This window comes from Apis cerana, linkage group LG3 (assembly GCF_029169275.1).
Source record: "Apis cerana isolate GH-2021 linkage group LG3, AcerK_1.0, whole genome shotgun sequence".
NCBI lineage: Eukaryota > Metazoa > Arthropoda > Insecta > Hymenoptera > Apidae > Apis > Apis cerana.
Genome location: NC_083854.1, coordinates 1,340,912 through 1,363,739, shown reverse-complemented (window position 1 = coordinate 1,363,739; position 22,828 = coordinate 1,340,912). Strand labels below are relative to the sequence as shown.

The window sequence follows — 22,828 nt, the reverse complement described above, 5'->3', positions numbered from 1 at the left end:
TGAAACTAATATGGTTCATGAATATTTATATGGAATATCTTATCATAGCCACCTGTGATTGCAATCGAATACAACAAAATAGATATAAAAGCAATATTTAACATACATATATTTATTTTTTTATTAGTTTATTATTAATATATATACATGGATATTTTTTTTTTTTGATTAAGATGCAGAAACATTTGCAATATGCAAAATAGTAAGATATCAAAATATATTTATAGTTTGCTCATTAAAAATTTAATGTGAAAAGAAATTTTTGAAAAAGAAAATTTCTTCAGAATTCTTTTATAATTTTAAATCAATTATATATTTTATATGTATATTAAAATATATATCAAGCTATTTAGTAAAAAATTATGTATAGTTAATCATGAAAGTCTAACATACATTATTTTATAAAAAAATTTATCAATCTTAAAAAATTTGATTTACTGGGAATTTATATATATGTAGAATATAATGGTTTGTGTATGAAATAATTTATTTTTCGATAAAAATTTCTCTTTGAATACCCAAAATCAAGTTTTAAATTTTCATCATTTTTGTTGTGTTTTATACAAAATTTTATTTAAAAATCTTTTTTTACAATAAAATAATAAAATATTAAAACTTAATTATTTTATGATTCAAAATTTTGTTCGTATCATTACAAAGTTATATTTAAAAAAATAATATTTTAATATATAAACCATTATAATTTACATACTAATAATTTTTTTCATATAAAACAGAATTATTGTTGATCTTGATAACTACTAATGATTTATTAGTTTGAATTTTCATAGGATTTTTATGACTCTCTTATGACTATACAGAGATATATATGTTCTAATTCGAATGAAATTTATTCTTCATTGTTAAATATTATATTTATCATTATCATAGTTTAAAGTTATTTCATTGGAAACAAAAAGAAATTTTATATTTGATTTTGAAGCATTTTTCCTCGAATGTTAAATATTACGTTTGTCATTTATCATATTCAGAATTGTTTCATTGGGAACAAAAAGAAACTCTGCATTCGACTGATGAAACATTTTCACTCGAATGCAGTGAAATAACAACGACGAGTCGTACGATTGCTCGCAAGTTCAATGAAATACGAACTTTAAATACATCGCGTGCAGATTTGAAATCGTTAATCAACACCAGCTTTAAAAGCGATCCGCGCCTCTTTTCTAACTATCAATTCATAATCGAAATGATGGGGAGAATCGGAAGAGCAATAAGAAAATAAAAAAAGAGAACGATTGATGTTTAAAACATTCGTTGAATTAATATTATACGAATTTGAGATAAACTTTGAATTGTATTTGGATTCAATGTTCGATGAATGTTAGTTTTTCATTAAAATCAAATTGAGAAAAATAAATTTTTGAAATAAAGACAAATTTTTTTATATTTCTTTGAACTTGGAATTTTGAATATAATTTTTTGAAGTAGTAGTATATAAAGATATAATATTTCAAATATATATTTTAATATCAATTTATATAAATAATATTTTAATAAAATGAATATTTTATTGAAATATTAAAAAAAATATTTCAAATAATCATACTTCAACAATATACTTCAATTTTTAATTTTAATAGGAAACATGCTTTTTAGGTATTATGATCATTGTTTTATTATATATAACGTATATATAATAATTTAAAAAAATATATCTATTTTCAATACTCAAGAAATAAGAAAGAAAAAATTCTAATACTTATTGCATTTCGATTAAATAAAAAATACATAAATATTTTATGTACACTGAATTAAAATAGAAATAATACTGATCTATTCATTTATGATTTAAATGAAATAGATATTAAATAAAATAGTACTTTGAAATTATTATTTTTAAGTAATTATAAAATAGTTATGAAAATATTTCAGTTTTTTAGTGTTTATTTTAAAATTAAAAAAAGTTTTATATAAATCATGATTGAAATTATTCTTACAAGAAGAGAAATGATATTACATATTATTAATAAATAAATAAATTTCTATAAATTATTATTATTTAATTTTAAAAAGTTTTGTCTTCTATCTTACAGTTCTATCATATTAATAAAGAATATGCAATTATAAATAATCTTTATCTTGAGATTTTTATATTTATTACAAAGATTATACTAAGAAATTGTATCTACTTTTAACAATTCTATGAGAAAATATAAATAAATCATGATATTCACTAAAAATTTTGTCATTAAGTGCATTTTAATTTTTAACATTTTTAATATTAATTTTAATTTTTAAAGTTATTTCAACTTTTCTCGAATTCTATTTATATCAAATTTTTTTTAGCTCTCTAGCTATTATTAATAATAACGATACGAATATTGTTCAAATCATTAGCAATCTTTCTCAAAATTTTGATCATTCAAAGACGAAATTTTCTTCATTACTTCAAGTAGTTTCAGCAAATATCGATCTTTTGTATTTACTATTTGCATTGCGCGTCGCATCACGTGCTCTTGTTTGTTATAAACTATTTCGTTTCGATCCGACAATTCGTTATCAACTGATACATAGAAACATATCGAGGATCTTTGAATTTCAAATCATCGTTATACTTCTTTACCTCTTAGCTTTTGTTCTCTATATCCGTAATCTTCGTTAAGTCTCTCCATCGATAGATGAAGATTCTTTGTTTTCATGCAATACAATGCATATGTCCCTCTGTTTACGAGAATTTTAGTCGTTGCGTCGTTACTTATTGTAATAATGACGTAACAAAAAAATTATGGTTTTAGGAAAACGGTTCCGAATGGTTTGAATCGTTATAAGAACATGTAAGAAGATTACATCGAAATACCAATTTGAAAACTTAATTGTAAAATTCTTCACAAGTACCAATTTATTTCTTATCAATAGTCTGTTATATTAGTTTTTATCAATAATTGATCATTTGAAAACTGCAAAAAAAATGTTCATTTTTAGTAACAATGAATTGTTTTAATAAAAATAGTAGATTCAGAGTAAACACTGATAAAATATCAAATAATTATATCTTGGATGAATTTTAAGATTTGCAAAAAAAAATGGAATTATTACTCTCAATATTGTTTTTTATTATTATTTTATTACATTGAAATAAACAATTTTTTTGCTAAAATATAAAAATTAAGAAAATACAATACAATGAAAAATATAATAAAATAATTCATTTATTTATTTATGAAATTTTAAATAATGTTTAATTATTTGAACTCTTATTATTAATCGAATTATGTATTTGGAAAAAATATTTCTTGAAAAATATCATGTATTCATATTCATGAATATGAATGAATAAAAAAACTAATAATAATCCAGGAATTAGATGAATTTTTATTATATGAAAAACTTAATTATATGAAGCTATTTATTTTATGAGGTAAAATTCATATAAACGAAATTCTATTATATGCAAAAAGTAGAGACACAAGCTTGCAACTCGTATAATTATAAATGGTTTTCTAAATTATATTTATTGAAATCAATAATTATTTCATTTAAAAATTCTGCAGATAAATATATCTTGGATGTAAATGAATATCATTATGTAAAATATATAATATAAATGTATTTATATAATATATAAGTATAACAACTTATACTTATATATTATATAAATACATTTGTATACATACATTTATCTCAGATTGAACTAATAAGTATGTAGTTAAATAAATAAATAAATTGCTTCTAATATCACTAATAATTTTTTTACAGGAAATGAAATATCGATTTCTTAAGACTTCTATAATTTACTATATTATTAATATTTAAATGATATTAAAATTAGAATTTTTTAAAGTATCTATTTACATAATAATATTATATATCTATTTTTGACTCGTAAAATTTAAAAAATTTTAATTTACTTATTTATAAAAAAGTTTAGTTTGGAATAATAAATTGTTTAGTAGCAATATTATTAGACATAAGAATTTAAAGGAACAATAAGAAAAGAAGTAATCCTTACTTATTTGTACAAATGATCTTTTCAATATAATCTTTTCAATATTTGTTTTTTTGCGATTATTTAAAAGTGATACTAGAAGTGAAAGTAATATGACATGTAGAACATAAATATAGATTACATAAAGTAATTTATTTTTCGATAGAAAATCTCTTCCGTGATTTTCCTTCTTCTTTTTTTTCCGTGAAATCTTTTTATAATTTTTTTCATATTTTATATAATTTTAGTTGGAAATATTTTTTTAAGAGCATTAAAATTTGAATATTGTATAATTTAAAATTCAATTCTATCTTGTGTTATTGTAAAAATATATTTTAAAAATCGAAAATAATATTGAAACATTAAGAATTATTCTTTCAAAGTGATATTACATTAATAGAAAAATTATTCCATGTATAATATTCATATTATACATTATAATATTCATATTATACATATTATAATCTATATAATAAATTAATATCTACTCGCAATATTTTCTATGAAATTATTGTTTTAATACTAATTAATTTACTAATTAATAAAACAGATTTACCAATATATTAATTATTACTGTAATTGAACTTATAAATTAAAAAGTCGTATAACTAAAAGTACACATATATAAAAATTAAAAAAACTAATAGAATATAAACGATAAAATACTCGCAGAAAAAATCGCAATGCAAATATGATATACTTATATCTAATTAACTTTATATCCTATTTTACTCCTTTTTTTACGTATAATTTATTAATACGGTAATATAATCGAAGTTTTACTAAGAAAAGTATCACAGTATATATATATAGACCAACCGACAATGATAAAGTTCTCAGGAGGCTTACTAATATGCCACACCCCATAACCCAAATATAACAATAAGCAATGTTTTGTTCTATTTGAGCTTTCCCAGAAATCCACATATTCTTTTGAAAAATGCAATTTATGACGACGCTTACGGCGTATCACAGTCAAAATGGAAGGAACTGGATATTTCCAATGCTTAAATAAGTCAAAAAAGGAAAACAATCTGCTCCATGATGCGTACTGCAAATCATTAACGAATGAACGGATTAAGAATAAATTCTGTTGAAATTATAAGAAATTTTTTTTTTGGTAAGAAGTAAATTTATTTCTTCCCTTAAAAATGATCTTAAAATCCGGTTGTATTTAATATATTTTTATAAGATATATTTTTTATATATTTTTATAAAAAATTATGTAAAAAAAAATAATACGAAATCAATTGATGTATATTTTTGTCTATAAGATATTAGCTAATTAATAATAAATTTCAAAATATAGATAAATAAGTATTACACAATCTAGGATAAATTAAAATTTTATATCATGCATACTATATGTATATTATGTACAAAAACAATAAATGTATATTTTTATATGTATTTTGTTTGGTTTTTAGAATTAATTCTTTAAAGATATCTCATGAATATATTAACTTAAAATTCTTTAGAATTTTATTAATCATAAAATAACTATTGAAACTGAACTTCAACAATAAAATATTAATGTACAAAATTAACTTAAAACAGAAAAAAAATTTAATAAAAGTTTAATAAAAAAAAATTTTTTTATAAAAGTTAACAATTTTATTTGATTCTTGAAAGTTAATTTCTTTAATATAATATTCATTAACTGTATAAAGATTTTTCTATTATATTTTATAATGAGTTAGTATTATAATAAATTACTAACATATTATAATATTACTAACGTATATAATAAATAATTTATTTCGAATAACAAAAATATTAAAAATAATTTTAAATATTTAAATAGATATTTAAAAGAAAATTAAAAATTATATATATTTGATAATTGTTAACTAACTTCAATAACATTGTATCGAAGAGACTAAAAACTTTAACTAAAAACTTTAACTATCCGTTATATCCTAATTTATGTGTTGCAAATCTAAGGAATTTATGCTTAATAGTTTCTATTATTTTATTTGTTACTTATATTTAATCTTTATTTTGATTGATCTACTAAATTACCAATGCATATTTCAAATTACGTTTTGACTAATAAACAATATAACTAAAAATTTAATCTAGATATTATATTTGTATATCGTAATATTGTAAACATATAAGGAAATTTAGAATTTTCTAAGAATTATTCATTAATTTAATGAAAATGAATAGAAAAATTAAGAAACAAAATAAAATATCAAATTAGAATTGATGGAAATTTATTTCATATAATAATTTAAAAATAATTATTTTAATCAATATTTATAATATATATTAATAAGAAATGTACTTCAATTGATTTTATATTTTTTATTTTATCAATTAAAGAATTTTAAAACAAATATTTGAGATAAAAACATATTGAACATAATTGAAAATTTGTTCTTAAAATGATATCTGAAATATTGAACAATAACATAATAATTAGACTGCAGATGTTTACGCAAATAAAATATTTATGAATACAATTAAAAATGGAATTTAAATAACAATTTGCCTTATTTTTCAAATATCACAATATGTTCTATGCTTTAAATATTTTATGTCTCCTTGCATATCGTTATAAATTTTTGTATAAAATATATTCACAATCTAATAATAATAATCATAATAATTGCTTTCATAAAAACAATAATATTATATTATATATAAATATATGATGCTACATATTGAGAAACTTATTTTCATCACTTAACAAATAGCAATAATAAATCACGCAATAACAAATAAATCATTAAATTGCAAATACATTCATTTATTTTATAAAATATTCATATTATTTTAAAAATAGATTATTTCTTAAATAATGTTAAAAAATTTATATAAAATTTATATAAAAACTTTAAAATAATATAACTTAAAAATATTTAAAAATTTCTAAGAATGCCAGAAATTTCATATATTTGAGATTTGCATCAAGATTACTAGATTCTTTTTAAACTATTGAGTCTATATTTATAATCTATATTTATAGCCTCAATAATTTAAAAAAAATCTAGTGATCTACAATATTTATATTTATATCAAAATATCTATAAATCACAAATTGCTTACAAAGAAAAGTTTCTCTGTCAGACAAATTCTCGAGGAATGTTACTGTGAATTCACGATAATAAAAATAACAAATCGATTGTGTTCCGATTATCAAAATTATTTTACATGATATCATTTATTAATCATAGATAGGACGCAATTATTAATGCATTCACAGATTTAGTAGCTACTATAATTGGAATCAATTATATAATATTATATCAATCGATAATGATTCTAATGATTGGAATACAATGTCGATTACCCGAAACATTGTATCATCTGAATTTTCATTATCCATATGGTCAATTATTCGAACACAAAATGAGGTATGTATTCGATTATGCATTTATTTATATTATTTAATATATGATTTACGTTTATATTCTGGAACACATTCGGTCACAAAAATCTTCATATCATGTAAATTCAATCAATAAATCACGTTATCATAAGCAATAATTTTGTTTTATGAAACATTATTAATATATAATGAATATATATAATCTATAGTAGATTATATATAGAGTAACTATTTTATTAATAGAATATTGATAATAAACTTATAATTTCATTATTATTGTGTCTAGAAATTAAGAACTTTATCTTTCGTATTTTATGCACACTGTCACGATGTATACATAGATACAGTAATACTAAATGATAAAATTGAATATAAATATATTAAGTTAACATGCAAATGAAATTGATATAGAAGAAGAAAAATATGTAATATATTCATTTATATTGTCTATATAATATTTATATATCATATGTAATATGAAAAATACATTTGTATAAATATCCATAGTTCACAATATATTCACAAATTTGATTCTTCTTAAAAATTAAAGAAAAGTACGAAATTTGATACTTCATTTATATATATATGTAATTAAATATCGAATAAATAGAAAGCAAAAAAAAAAAAAATTTTTTACATTTATTATATATTTGTCAAAAATTAATTTTATAGATATTTTTATTCATTATGAAAAATATGAAAAATATAAAAGAGTACAAAATCAATAATTTTAAAAAAATACTCCTTGGGATCTTATTTAAAATTAAGTTTAAAAGTTAAAATTATCACCTAAAATTAAATTTATTTTCTTATTTTTTATATTTTAAAATCATTTATTTTCTTTATTTTCTCAAGACAGGGAATGAATAAATGCAACGATAATTCTAAAATATATTCATGGTCTCATTAACAACACTTTTTATGTAACAATTCATTTTTCTTGCTGTTTTATCAATGACATTAAAAAATGAAAATTGCAACAGAAAATATATTAAGATCAATACAAACAATAGTTCAAAAATGTATTTCTATTAAAATTATATATAGAAGAACGAGTAAAAATATAATATAGATAAAAATATGAGACATCAACGTTTTAATAATGATTATATTTCAAATTTTATAATAATTAAAACACTCCAATAACATCAATTATCATTGATAATTATTTTTCTTTGCTTTGGATGTTTTATATTTTTTATAATAAAATTTTCTATGTACTTATTAAATTGAAATTTATTTTAATTTATTTTATTATTTTTAAAAAAACAAAAAAAGTAAATTATATTATAATAATTGTACTTTCGATATATCAATGAAGATTTTTTATTCGTATTTTTTATTATGATATGATAATGAAATGATAAAAAGATAAAATTAAAAATTTAGAAATATAAAATATTTATTATAATATAATTAAATATTATAGTATAATTAAATTTTTCAAAAATTTTAAAAACTTATTATTATAAAGATATATTATCTATGTTAATTATCATATTAATTAAAAATTTACTATAATTATGTTAATCAAGAAAATACAATTTACATATACTATTTATTACAAAATAAAATTTGTTATAAAGTTTTATTATATTTAACTAATTATTTATTAAATAAATTGATAAAACTTTTCTATTAATACTTTAATACAGTTTCATTATTTATTTATCTCAAAAATAATAGTTTCATATTATTATCTTATTATTATACTATGAATTTGTAGTAATCAGATTTTATTTTTATTTAGAAAAAATAAAAAAATAAAAAATTCTGTAATCTATAATATTTCTGAGGCTTCTGAAATTTATATAAAAAAATCGAATGAATATCCCATATTTATATTTTCTTCTTTTTATGATATTAAAAATAATATAAGATTTCATATTAGAAATATCTTAAATTCGAAAAGAATTAAATTAATTTAAGAAATTTGTTAAGACAATAATAGAATTAATTCATAATTATTTAGATTCAACGAAGAAACTGATTAAACTATTTGTCTTTAGTATTATATAAATCTTTTTTTATAAGTATAAAGAAAAATAAATAAATATAAAAATTTATGAAAAAAAATACATTTAATAGATACATATTAATAAAATAATCGCATTCATTTAAACGACAATTCCATGTATATGTGATGTTATCGTTTGTTCTATTATTTTCAATTATAATAAAATTATTAATATAAATAAAATATAAATTATAAAAATATATTATTATATATGATATTTTTAATCTATTCATAAATTTCAGAAATCTATATGTCGCGTCAAACATTAAATTTTAGATTAAAGAAAATTATTATACTCTTATTATACTTTTCATTGTACTTATTTATATCATGAAAAGATGAATCGAAAAGTATAAAAAAGTTTGATCGATGAACGATGCGAGTAAAAAAATAAAAAGAAAAAAAATTAGCCACCGCAGTTTATTACACGTTACATCATTTCCACAGTACATCCGTAGCATAATACCGAGTAAACAGAATAAAACTGGTAGTACACAAGCGTGAAACGACATACGGTTAGCCCTTGTCAACCTTGCTTAGCGGCAATTTCGCGTATGCATTTGTCGCATATCACCGACAAAAACCCGATTAAAACATATATATAAACCTTAATAAGAATGTACCTAATGGTATATTCTACCATATATATACCATATATGTACAATAAAGTGGAATGGAAAAGTTAAAATTATATGATTACATATAATAATAAACAAAAAATTCCAATTAATATTTTATATTAATCGTGAAAAAATTAGTCTATGTCAAATAAATTTTTAGAATGTTTCAATTTTTTTATTCTTATGTTTATTATGTTATTAATTAGAATATTTTTTTTAAATCTTACATGATAAATTTATTGTTTCTTCTTTTAAATAAATAAAACAAAATGAACTGGATACGAATAAAATTAAAAAACATAAATCGTGAAAAAAAAGTATAGTATCTCTAATGTGTAAAAATATCATTATTAATTTGATGGAAACAGACATAATTTTATATATCTAAATAAGAAAGAATTTTAAAATAAACTTGAATCGTTTAAAATTTTATTAAAAATTTTATTAAAAAAGTATAATAAAGTATGAAATAGAAAAGAAAAAATAATGGACCAATTATATTGTTTAAATTATATTGATTAAATTGTTTAATTGCTTAAAACTATGACATAATATATATAAAATAGATTAATAATACAATATGAGATTATTAGGACGTTTAATAATTCTATATTATTAGTGAGCTCTTGAATTTTATAATGAAATATCACAATTATTTATAAATTGAAAATGTGCAGATTTGCATTTTGTTTACGACTTTTACAATCAATGCAACAATTACTCATCAATAGAATATCTTGTTTAATGTTTGTAAATTGATATACTAACAAATGAAATTGCTTGAATTATTTCATGACATAAAAATGTCTTCCTACAAGATTATTCAAATTGCTGTATTTTTATTATATATAAAAATTGAAATAAAACACAAATTATTTGAGATATTTTAGCTTTTTTTATTTGAATATAAGTTTAGATTATAATATTTATTATAGATTATAATATTATTATATAGAATACAATCTTTAAATCTTTGGTTTTTCTTTATCTATTTTTAATTATAATTTAATTATAATTTAATTATAATTCTTTTTACCTATTTTTAATTATATTTTTATATAATAATTTGATTCATTAATGGATATAATATTATATTTTAATTCGTTAATCAATTTTGGATTATTGATGTAAATTTAATAAAAAAAAATTCAATAAATATTTAATTTTATAAAAAAACATCAAAATATTATTTTAATTTTGTTAAATTTTTTCCTACAGATTTTTTTTAAATAGAAGTTTAAATAAAAGCTAATAATATTATAAAAATGATAAACAAGCTTAAAAAACAATATTATAGTTATTGATGACTATTATTATGCAAAAATATATTAGAAAATTAAATAAAATGAGTCATGTTTTTAAAAAGAGCTGAAGAAGTTATTTATATGAAGTCAATGAATATATATTATTTATAAAATGGATTTTATATTAAAATAAAGAAATTTAAAATATCTCAAATAATTTACAATTAAAATCAATTAAAGATATAATTTAATTTTTATTTCAATTTATAGTTTCTATTTCAGTATATTTTAAAAATATTATTTTCTTTTTTAGATTTCTATAGGAAGAATTTAATGTTAACCTCGTATTAATTGAATTTTAATTTAACTAAATACAACTAAGCATTAAATGACAACTTAATCTTATTAAACATTTACATTAATTGAATATACTTAAGAGATAATTATTAGTTGATCATTTAAAAAATTTAGAAAAAGATAAATTATTTATTTTATTATCTATGATATTATTCAATGATATAGAATGATTCATTTATTAAATTCTTCATAATTTATCTGATAATAGTATATAGTGACATCATTGTTCGATATTTTTGTCATATTATTCACTTGTTTCACGAAACGTTTTTTGATATCGTTACGTTGTTATGATCGGATGGATCACAATTATTTTGTTATTCATTTTTTTACTCATGAGACCTCTAATTAGATAATCATGCAGTACCTATCACTTAAACAAAACAAAAATCTGGTAAAAACAGTATTTATTTTTTTTTATTAAAAAAAGTATTCATGAAACAGAAACTTATTTATAATCCATTCATCTTTCAAATTCTAAACAAAATTTCAAAAAAGAAATTGAATATAAGGAATCTATTTCCATTCTCATAGAAAATATGAATAACTGGAAAAAGATTGAAATATTTTCTCAATAAAGACACATATAAAATCTATAATTAAACTGCAAAAAGAAAATAAGATTAGTTAAAATATAAAATAACCATATCTAAAATTACAAATTTTTTTTCAAAACAATTTTCGGAACAGAATTTAATACAACATCTACATCATTTAAAAAAATTTAAAAATCATTCTATCTTATATGCAATTATTTTGTTACATTTTTTTTAATATAAAGTTCGAATTAAAATCGTAATTAAAATCTTTTAATTTTAATTTTAATTTTAATTACGAAATCTAAAAAAAATCTATTCGAATTAAATCAGAAGAAAGAGAGTGATTAAATAGAGAATTCTTTTTATGATGTAAAATGCGTAAATGTTTAAATTAAAAAAAAATGAATTTTTATATTTAATTATCCTTTTTATTCTCTTAATTTAACATTAAAATTAAAATTGAAAAAAATAAATTTAATTCGAACTTGATATTTAAGAAAATGTAATAAAGCAAATAAAACAAAACCATTTTTAAAATTTTTTTAAATAATTAAATAATCAATATAAACGTTATTGAATTTATTATTGGATTCTTAGAAAATTTATCCGAAAAATATAACGAAAAATAAAAAATTTACAGCATCATTTTTATTGATTTTTATATATATACAAAATACTTATGATTATTTATAATTTTTCATATAATATATATGAAATTTTTACATATTTAAAAGAAAAGAAAATGTCAAAGAAAAGTTTATATAATACTTGATTCTATATATAATTTTAGTTGTCAATTATGTTTACAATATTAAAACAACTCGATTGAAATCATCATAAAGAAGATAATTGTGGATCAAAAGAAGGCCATGTTTATTATTACTTTGATTAGGCATTCGATACCTTATTGCCAGTAAAACTGCTACGATGCGGTTGTCTTACATTATGTTATAGTACGTTACATTGCGTCGTGTGGCGATTTCAAGGTAAACTTGTCTAAGGATACCAAGAATGAATCCTAAAGAGTGAATTAAAGAAACGATCGATATGTAACAATATATGAAAGAAATGATTCTTATACATTCCCATCCAAAAGTCACTGAAATTTAACATATTTCAAAATTGGATAAATGATTATAATATAATAATTATATTTGCTATATAACATTGATATTAATTAATCATCTGTATTGTTAAGAAATTTTAATAATTTTAATATAAAAATTTATTTTAATCAATTAAATATTAACAATAATGCTCCATATTATGAAAAGAGAAAAAAAAAATTATGAAAATTATTTTTAAATTTGTATACTGGATTAAAATTGTGGATTAAAATTGTATAGTAAATTATTTATTAATCTAATATATTTTTTATAACTTAATATAATAATTGTAATAATATAAATTTTAATAATAATAATATTGAAAAATATAGAGTAATTTATTTACATATATAATAGAGATATAATAAAATAATTTTATTCTTATATATATCGTAATAAAAAAAATATATTTAAAAAATTTAGTAATTCACTATACAATTTTAATCCATTATTCAAAAACAATTTCATGATTTAAAAAAAAATGTAATTTATCAAATGCCATTAATATTTTTATAGTTATTTTAAATTTGATAAAATTATACGATTTATAATTAAAATTGAATGAAGAAATTACAAATTGCTATGAAAAAATGTATTAAAAAAATATTTAATAATGTATAAAAATTTAATAATGTAAAAAAACAAATAAAATAATTTTAATCATAATATTTAATACTGAATTGTCAAAATTTTGTTTGTTTTCAATGCATAAACAATTTGTTGTATCGAAACAAAATTAATAAATATTGAAAATGTAAAAAATAAAATAACAAATAAAAATAAGAAAAACATTGAAATAATTTAAAAAAATACTTTAAAAAAATGAAAAGAAGAAAGTAAATTTGAAAATAGAAGAACATGAATAAAAATGGGAAGCATTTTGAAAATATACTACAAAGATTATTATTACAATTGTATTATAATATATATGTATTATAATTCTGTATTAAAAAATTATTTTATCACATAAAAAAATTAGGATTGTTAATTGAGAATTTACAAAAAATAAAATCTTAAAAAATATTTGATAAATAAAAAATAAATAAGATAATTCTATTTTTTCTTTGAAATTGTAAAATTTTTGTATTTGTATTTTGATATTTTTTTTTAATTTTTTAAGAGATATATGAATTTTTTAAATAAATACATCTATGTATTATACTGATTTATATATATTATATATAAATCATATATAGAATTCGTATTATTATTTGTCTTAATTTTGTATGATTTTGAAAATTATTAGCAAATATTTGAATTTTTTTAAGCATGTTTCTGTTTAGATAATAAAAAAATTTATAATATTCTATTTAAAAAATTGAAGAAAAATCTTCCTAAAAGAATAAAAAATTATATATTTCACAATTATAATTCATATTATTAATAATATAATTCATAAAAAATTATATTATTTACAAAAGACAATACAATTTTCTTCTTTTATCATTTTTGTTGTATATTAACTATTTTTGAGAAAAATATTTAGTTAAACAATAATGATACGAACATTTTATATATATCATATCATATATTTATAAATATGCATGTATTTATATATATATGTAATATAATATTTATTATATATATTAAAATATATAATAAATAGATATGTAAATACTAATTTTTGAGACAAAATTAATAATTTATGATATCACATATGTTTATGATATCCTTTTGGATTAATAAATTAGTAACTAATTACTAGATTAGTAACTTAGTTTAAAATTAACAAATATTTAATGATATATGGACGAATGAATACATATCATACTTTGTTCATTTAAGCAAATTTTCTAAATTCTTAAGAGAGAACAGTTTGCATTTTAACGCATAATTTTTATTCAAAATTTTGATTGAAAGTTTTAATAACTTTTATGTAACAATGTTAAAATAGAAAAATAAAAAGGAATATAAATTAAAAGGAATTAATTTTTTGAAGAATTGAATTGAAAATATATGTAAAAATATTTATTAGTTTTAAACTATAATATTTATGCGTGTGATATATATTATTATTTAATTACTTATTTATTGTTTACATATATTTGTCATTATGAATTCAAAAATAACATATGTACAAAATGCAGTCAATAACAAAAGTTAAGGAAATTCTAATTTAAAAATCTTGATTTGAATGAAAGTTTATAAAATATAATACATGCAGCAATTTTCTTTTTTTTTTAAAAATTTATTTGAGTATTAATTTAAAATCAATTTTTAAATTTTCATTATCTTTTTATCTTTTAAATTATATAATTTTATTTGGAAATATTTCTTACGATAGAATAATAAATATTAAAACTATTTTATAATTTAAAGTTTTTTTTTATCTTATATTATTACAAAGTTAATCTTAACAAATAAAATATATATTAATATTTTAAAAATTGATCTTCATTCTTTGTGATATTTTTAAAATAAAATGATATTTATATAATAAAAAAAAATTACTCCATATATAAATCATTCTATATATTCATAATATATGAAACTGATTTATTATTGATTTTAATAATATACATTATTAATTAAATTCATAAAATGAAAATTTAATAAAAATTTTCTTGATTAATAATATGTAATTATGAAAGATAAATTATAAATCGTAATTATTTATAGATTATAAAGAATACAATATTTTTATTAAAATTTTTCATAAAAAAATTAATATTTTAAACAATTTTAAATCTTAACAATTAAGATACAATATATTTTGGTGTGAACATATCTTTAACATATATTTAAGGCATTCTATCTTTCACATTCCATCTCTGACTCTGATTTTCCATCTTTCTTTCCTCTTTTTCCATTATTTTTCGGAAAAAGCAATAAATTTCAGTGAAGATTTTAAGAAGATTGTAAGTGTTAAAGTGTTTAAAGATTAGTCGTACGAGCAACACCTTTCATTTGGTTAGAGTGTTGAAATAGCCTAAATATAGTTAAGCTATTTCCGAATTCGACTAGGTACACATGGAAACAAGTTAGTTGATGATCGAAAAATGCAAAAAGGAAAGAAAGCTGAAAAGTTGAATAAACTAAGAGAAAAACAAAAGTGGAAGAAGGAAGTAACATCGTAGTATATTTATCGTTCATAATTTCGAGTGATCAATGCGCGCAAGTGTTAGTTGACAATAAGAAACATATTATTTTTCTGAGATGTTTATACAAGTGCTAGCAATCATATTATCTTCGATAAAAATATTTTCATTGCGTTCTATTAATATGCTCCATACTTTCTGCTGTTGCATATTACAATATTACTGAAACTAAAAAATTGTAAAGTTGAAAAACATGAAAGCATAGTATAACAATATTCAAAATTTTGAAATCAAAATCGAAATGTTTTGCTACTTTTGTGAAATTCTAAATTTTCGAAAATATATGTGTACAATTTCTCATAATATAATATGTATTCATAACTTATGAAAATATTATGAATATTTTTTTATAATGATCTAATTGAATGTTTATTATTTATTTTATTATCTATTGATTTATTTTAAAACAATTTTAATTAAAATAATTTCTAAGAAATAAAAGAAAAGAATATAATATATAATATATATAATAAAATATATTATAATATAAAAAATTTGTTAAAATTTTAATTCTTGATGAATAGTATTTCTTTAAAAAAAGAAAAAAAGGAAAAAAAATATAAATATTCTAGGTTTTGAATATTTTGAAAAATTTTACAAAATTTTTGACTTCGAATTTCGAAAAATCTAAAAATTAGATTTCGATCTATCTAAAAAAATATATAGAAAAATAGAAAAGAAACTTGTAAAAGTCTGTTTCGAATAAATTATACGTCTTGGTGTCGTGCAGTAATACCGTTACGGGGAGAACGAATCAATTTACAAACATGGGGCACGTGCATCGGGATGGTTCTACGATGGCCTTATGGAGGTCCCATGAAGGTGCGGTGGCCCTGTCTGGCCCCGCTCCGCGCGAACGCGGAAGATCCTTGCAAATCGACAACAGTGAGGGCTGTGTCTAGTTGTATGGCTGCGCGTATCGTGTTCACGGTCTCTGTTTTCGGGAATCGTAACTCGATGTACGAATAGGGTTTCCAGCTACTATGATCTCGTGCCTCTAGAGATCTAAATTGGACGATCTATGATGTTTTTTAACATCATTCAATTCTAATAAATTTTAAAAAACTCAACTCTTACGATAATTCTAAAATGTCAAATTTGAGGATTGTTTTTTTTTAATCAGTTAATTAGTAAATAACTTTTGATTCGAAAAAATGTTGGATCGTTTCATTGTTTAATATACTTGACTATTGTAAAAAGAGGGTTATTTCGTGAATCTAGCAGAAAAAATCTTTAAAAATTTTTATTTTATATGCTTATTATAGAAAATTAAAAATAAATTGTTATAATTAGATATTTCTTTATTATTTAAAGTCAGAATTTAATATTTTAAATTAAGGCGATTATGAAGATAAGAATGTGGACATTAGTAAGCAGCATTCAACATACGGTAGATGTTTGGACAGAATTTTTAAGTAACGTAAGTTAGAATAATCTTTTAGATATGCAGATTATAATAAAGGAAATAAAGTATGCATATAAATCTATTAAATGTTTCCACCTACATATTTATTTGAATAAAAATATTATTTCCTTCGTACAGAATAATAATATGTTTGTAAAATAAATTTATTAAAAATCATTGTAGAATGAATCAAAATAAAAACGTTAAAATAAATATAAAAATTGATATATAAAAATGTCAAATATGATTTAAATATTTATTAAGTTTTAAATAATTTAAGTTTACATCATGAGATAAGATTGTCTCATTTTATCTTCAGTTTATTTAATGCAAAGTTATATACTTATAATTAATTACTAATATAATTATTATATAATTATTAATATAATTATTATATAAATTATTAATAAATAAATCTTAATCAACATTTTAGTATATCATTTTCTATGTTGTTTATTTTTATCTTTAAAATTAACTCCAAAAAGAAAAAGAAAAAATTAAAATATGATATATTTTAATTTTTGTTTTATTCTATGTTCTTATGTCAACTTTTAATTATACATCTATAAATAAATTTTTTGTAAATCAATATAAGCATATTAGCATAATATATATTATACGATATTAAATTTTATTAGTTAATTATTTTTATATAATTATTAATAATATTTAATAATAATAAATAAATAATGAAATTGAGTGTTAAAATATAAAAAATTAAATTTAAAAATGGGATTTTGTACCTAGAATAGTTCATAATGTAATTAAATGAATAATTAAATTAAATTAAATGAATGTATAAGATTTTGTAACATAAAAACATTATTCATTTGTTAAGTTAGCCGACAGATCAAATTAATATAAGTGGAAACGTGTTGTGCCTGATATATACAATAGAATTAAAGGAAAATGAAAAAATTATGATTTTGATAAAATAAACGATTTCAAATAAATGAAACATAAATGTTTATAATAAATTTATTTTATGAGAATGATATATTTTCGTTTGAATTTAATTATTCAGAATTTTAATGAATTAATCTATGTTATTGTATTTAGAAATAACATTTCTATTTTTAGTTATTATATTGAAGAAATAAACTAAAGAAATATAAAGAAAATATACTATCTGTATGAAAAATATATAAGTAAATTTATATATTAAATATTAATTTATCTTTGTGATCAAATTGCATACTTTTAAAATAAATCTTATTGGTTATTATCATAAAAAATAAATCATTATCATAAAGAATAAACAATAAAAAAAAAGTATTGATATAATAATTAATTAAAAATTGTAATAAATTACAATTTAAATTACTTAACATTTAATTTTATATAAATCATAAATGAATTTTAAAGCTAGTTATGCGAGTACGTTAAGAGTAAATTAATTTTTGCATTCACAAAGCATTAATAAATGCTATTACTTTCTTATCAATAATTACTTGTTAGCACTTTTTAATTCTAGTATACTCTCTCTTTCCCTTCAGTCATATATCAGCGTATTTTCACTCTCTCCATAACCAAGGGCTTTCCCTACCGAAATATCTTCTTTCCCTATCCCTTCTATGAAATAAATACGCATCCTTCTACGACGTAAAATTATCGAGATACTCTGAAAATCCTATGTCTAAAAATTCCTACATGCTTAACATGAAAATTTTCATCCACTCTATACAATTCTATGTCCACTTCTATATCTATTCTCTACAGTCTCTATACTATTTTCAGCGGACAGAGAAATGAAATGACAGATAAACGATCAATCACTCAACGATCAATCAATTTATCAACAAAGAAACGGCAGACGTCGGATAATGTTGGATTATGAATCATTCCACGAATGATGATTTTCCCTCTTTTCAAGATTTATTTCGCGACAGTCGTCGAATCTTGATCATGATCTTAACTCCAAAAGGAGTACGCGCACAATCGGCGGGCAGGACTTTAACTACCTGCCGTGTATCGATTAAACGCTCACCTTGACACAAGTTGTTTCCACGAAGTTGACTGTACGCGAACCCTCACCGTTGAACTTTACAATATCGAGACGAAACGTTTATTTTCGTCTCGCGATCGAAAACATTATATTTGCGATCACCTTTTCTATGAAATAATTTTAACCAAAAATCTTCTCTTTGAGAGGAAAATAAGTGAAAGGATAAGAGAAATATAGGTTAAAGACTGTTGCAAGGTTGAATTTTTAATTTTATTACGTAAATTAAGAATAAAAGTGACACAGGAAAATAATATTTTAAATATTTTAGAACATAGAAGAAAAGAAATTGTATATGAAATTATTAAATTTTATAAATGTTAAATAATTTAATGAAATAAATTTAAAATAAAAATTTTATTGCTATGATATAAAACACAAAAGTGATTTAAAAAACAATAAAATTTACAAATAATCAAATAATTACCGATTCAAACAATATCATGTTATGCAATATATGTTTTTAACGAAATTTATAAAATTCAAAGAATAAAAAAAAATTCACAATATATGAAGTAATAGAAATTAATAAATATTATAAAATTAATGTATTATAAAATACATTAGAAAAAAAAACCAACAACATACGGTGTTCCCAAGCGGCAATCATCCGCTATCTAATAAATACTAACCGTGCCCGACATAGCTTGACTTTGGTGATCGAACGAGAATCAGTAGTTCTTATGTGGTATAGTCGTTGTGTTTATTTTATTCGTTTCTCTCTAGAAATAGTTTCATTGTTGTGATATGGAAGATGAATATAATTTGAAAAGTAAAAAGATTTACATATGATCAAATAATCGCACCGATTTAAATAATATTGCATTGTTCAATATATCTTTTTAACAAAATTTATAAAATTCCAAGAACGAAAAAAAATCATAGTATACGAGATGGCGTATAAAAAGATAGAAATTAATAAATGTTGATAAAATACATGAGAAAGTAAAAAAAAAACCAACAACACACGGTATATAACTAAGTTGATTTTATTTTAGGATAAATTGTAAATGTTTAATTTAAAAACAAAAATTTATAAATAATTAATTAATTCCATCGATTTATATGACGCACTATATATGCATATATATTTTTAAGTCCGTAAAATTCAAAAAAATGTGCAGAAATACAGTAAAAATTAGAAACAAACAGCTAAGATAAATCTAGATTGAATAATCAATGAAAAAAATACTTTTCTTTATAAAATTTATTTATTAATTTTTATGTCTCGATTATAATTAAATCTTATATATCAAGACCCTTATAATTAAATCTGATATATAATAATAACTGTTTAATAACTACCTATCAATCTCAAAAAATGAGGAAGAGAAATCTATTAAAAAAAAAACTAATTATAGAAATAAAAAGTATACAAGATTGGCGTGAAAATATGATTATATTTGAGTATAAAATCTTTGAGAGTTACTATTAGATTATTTTGTATATAATAGATATTATATTAAGAATAAAAATTATGAAATAATCAATTATATATTAAATATTAATAAATTATGAAATTATCAATTCAATATTCTTTAGTGAAAAATAACTTTCGATTTTTGAAAATTTTATTCTCAGATGTATTTGTATTTTTTGTATTTATCTTATTATTGTAAATAAAAATAATTGTAAATCACTTATTCGTATTGCATTTTATCTTTTAAAAAATGGAAATAGAAACTTATTTACATTAGAGAATATCTACTATATACGTATCCCTAAACATTAAAATTATTTTTTTTTCTTATTTTCTCTAAATATTTATAAAAAAACAAATTAGCACTTAATATAACTTCAAAAAAAAAATCAAAAGAAAAAATGAAAATATATAATTATAAATTCTTTCTGTTAATTTTCTTAAAAAGTTTCTTTTGAAAATTTAAAAGAAAAAAGTTTTATCTTGGGAAAGAATAATAGAAACAAGCGGAGATTAATTTTCTATATGAAAATATATCTTAAGAATATTTACTTTATTTGAATACCTATTCCACTACTACCCGTATAAATCTGCACAAATTTCTTTCAAATATAATCACTAGACACGCTATGCTTCCTATTTTCAGAGCTCTACTTTCCGCAGTCGAATTTGACCGTAAGGATACCATATCTTTCGCGAAACGGAGGGGAATTTTCGTGGAACTTGAAATTGCTCGAGTTGAAGACTCTTCGAAACGACTCCGAACCAAGTCACGCAAAGTATCGCATCAAAGTTCCCCACGAACAAATTGCTTCGATAGATACCGAAACGAACACCCTATTATTGCACGATCTTTCGAAAGAAGGTAAGTAAATTATGCTGTGAACAGGTATATTATGGTGTTATGATGTTTCGATACTTGTAAAGACACATCTGAAAATCATACGATCGTGGTACTGGCGAGAGAAAATGGCAGCAACGAGGCCGTATTGGAAATCAAGGTGAAACCATCGCGTGTTAATGGAATGCATATTAATTGCACAGATTACGTTCAGGTAAATTCGTTGAATTTCCATCTGCACTATCGTTCATAAGTATCCGAACATTTTGATCAATTTGAATAATAGTACAATAGAATTAGTACAGTAGAGAACAATTATTTTGTTTGATTTGTTTGATTTATTTGAAAACATTGGATTATCAAATATGAAAAATGTAAATGGATTATATTTTTAATACGATAAAAAAGTAAGAATGATGAACAAAAAAAATAGGAAAATAATATTGATAAAAGGAATAATATAATAATATATATAATATAATAATAATAATAATATAATAAAATATAAATAATAATAAAATATAATAAAAAAATATAGTAATATATAATAATATAATAATAAAAATAGAAAAAGGAAAAAGGAGAAAATAATATAAATAACAATACAAAAATTATGGTTAATATAATATAGTTTAAAAAAAAATAAGATATGTATATATGATATATAAAAATTAATACAAATATTTAAATAATATAAATTTCTTATCTATAGGAAAATAAAAATCATAGATATCATTAGAGTATAAGAAATTATGTATTTATATAGAATTATCAGCTGGATTATTAAAATTTTACTATACTATCTATTTAAATTTTAAATTTCATATAAATTAAAAATGATTAAAAAGATTAATTAAAAAGATTAAAATTATTTCTTATAAAATTTACCATTAATT

The 22,828-nt window shown here is 19.5% G+C and overlaps 1 protein-coding gene across 9 annotated transcripts in view; it reads left to right on the top strand.

The window, feature by feature from the left end:
* LOC107993574 (proto-oncogene tyrosine-protein kinase receptor Ret) overlaps positions 1-22,828 on the top strand; it is a 211,162-nt gene that overhangs the window by 151,482 nt on the left and 36,852 nt on the right. For all 9 annotated transcript variants that reach the window (XM_062073303.1, XM_062073302.1, XM_062073304.1 and 6 more), the window contains 2 exons: positions 21,738-21,956; positions 22,019-22,146. In XM_062073303.1, the coding sequence (XP_061929287.1) occupies positions 21,738-21,956; positions 22,019-22,146 (347 nt within the window). The remainder of the gene's footprint in view (positions 1-21,737; positions 21,957-22,018; positions 22,147-22,828) is intronic.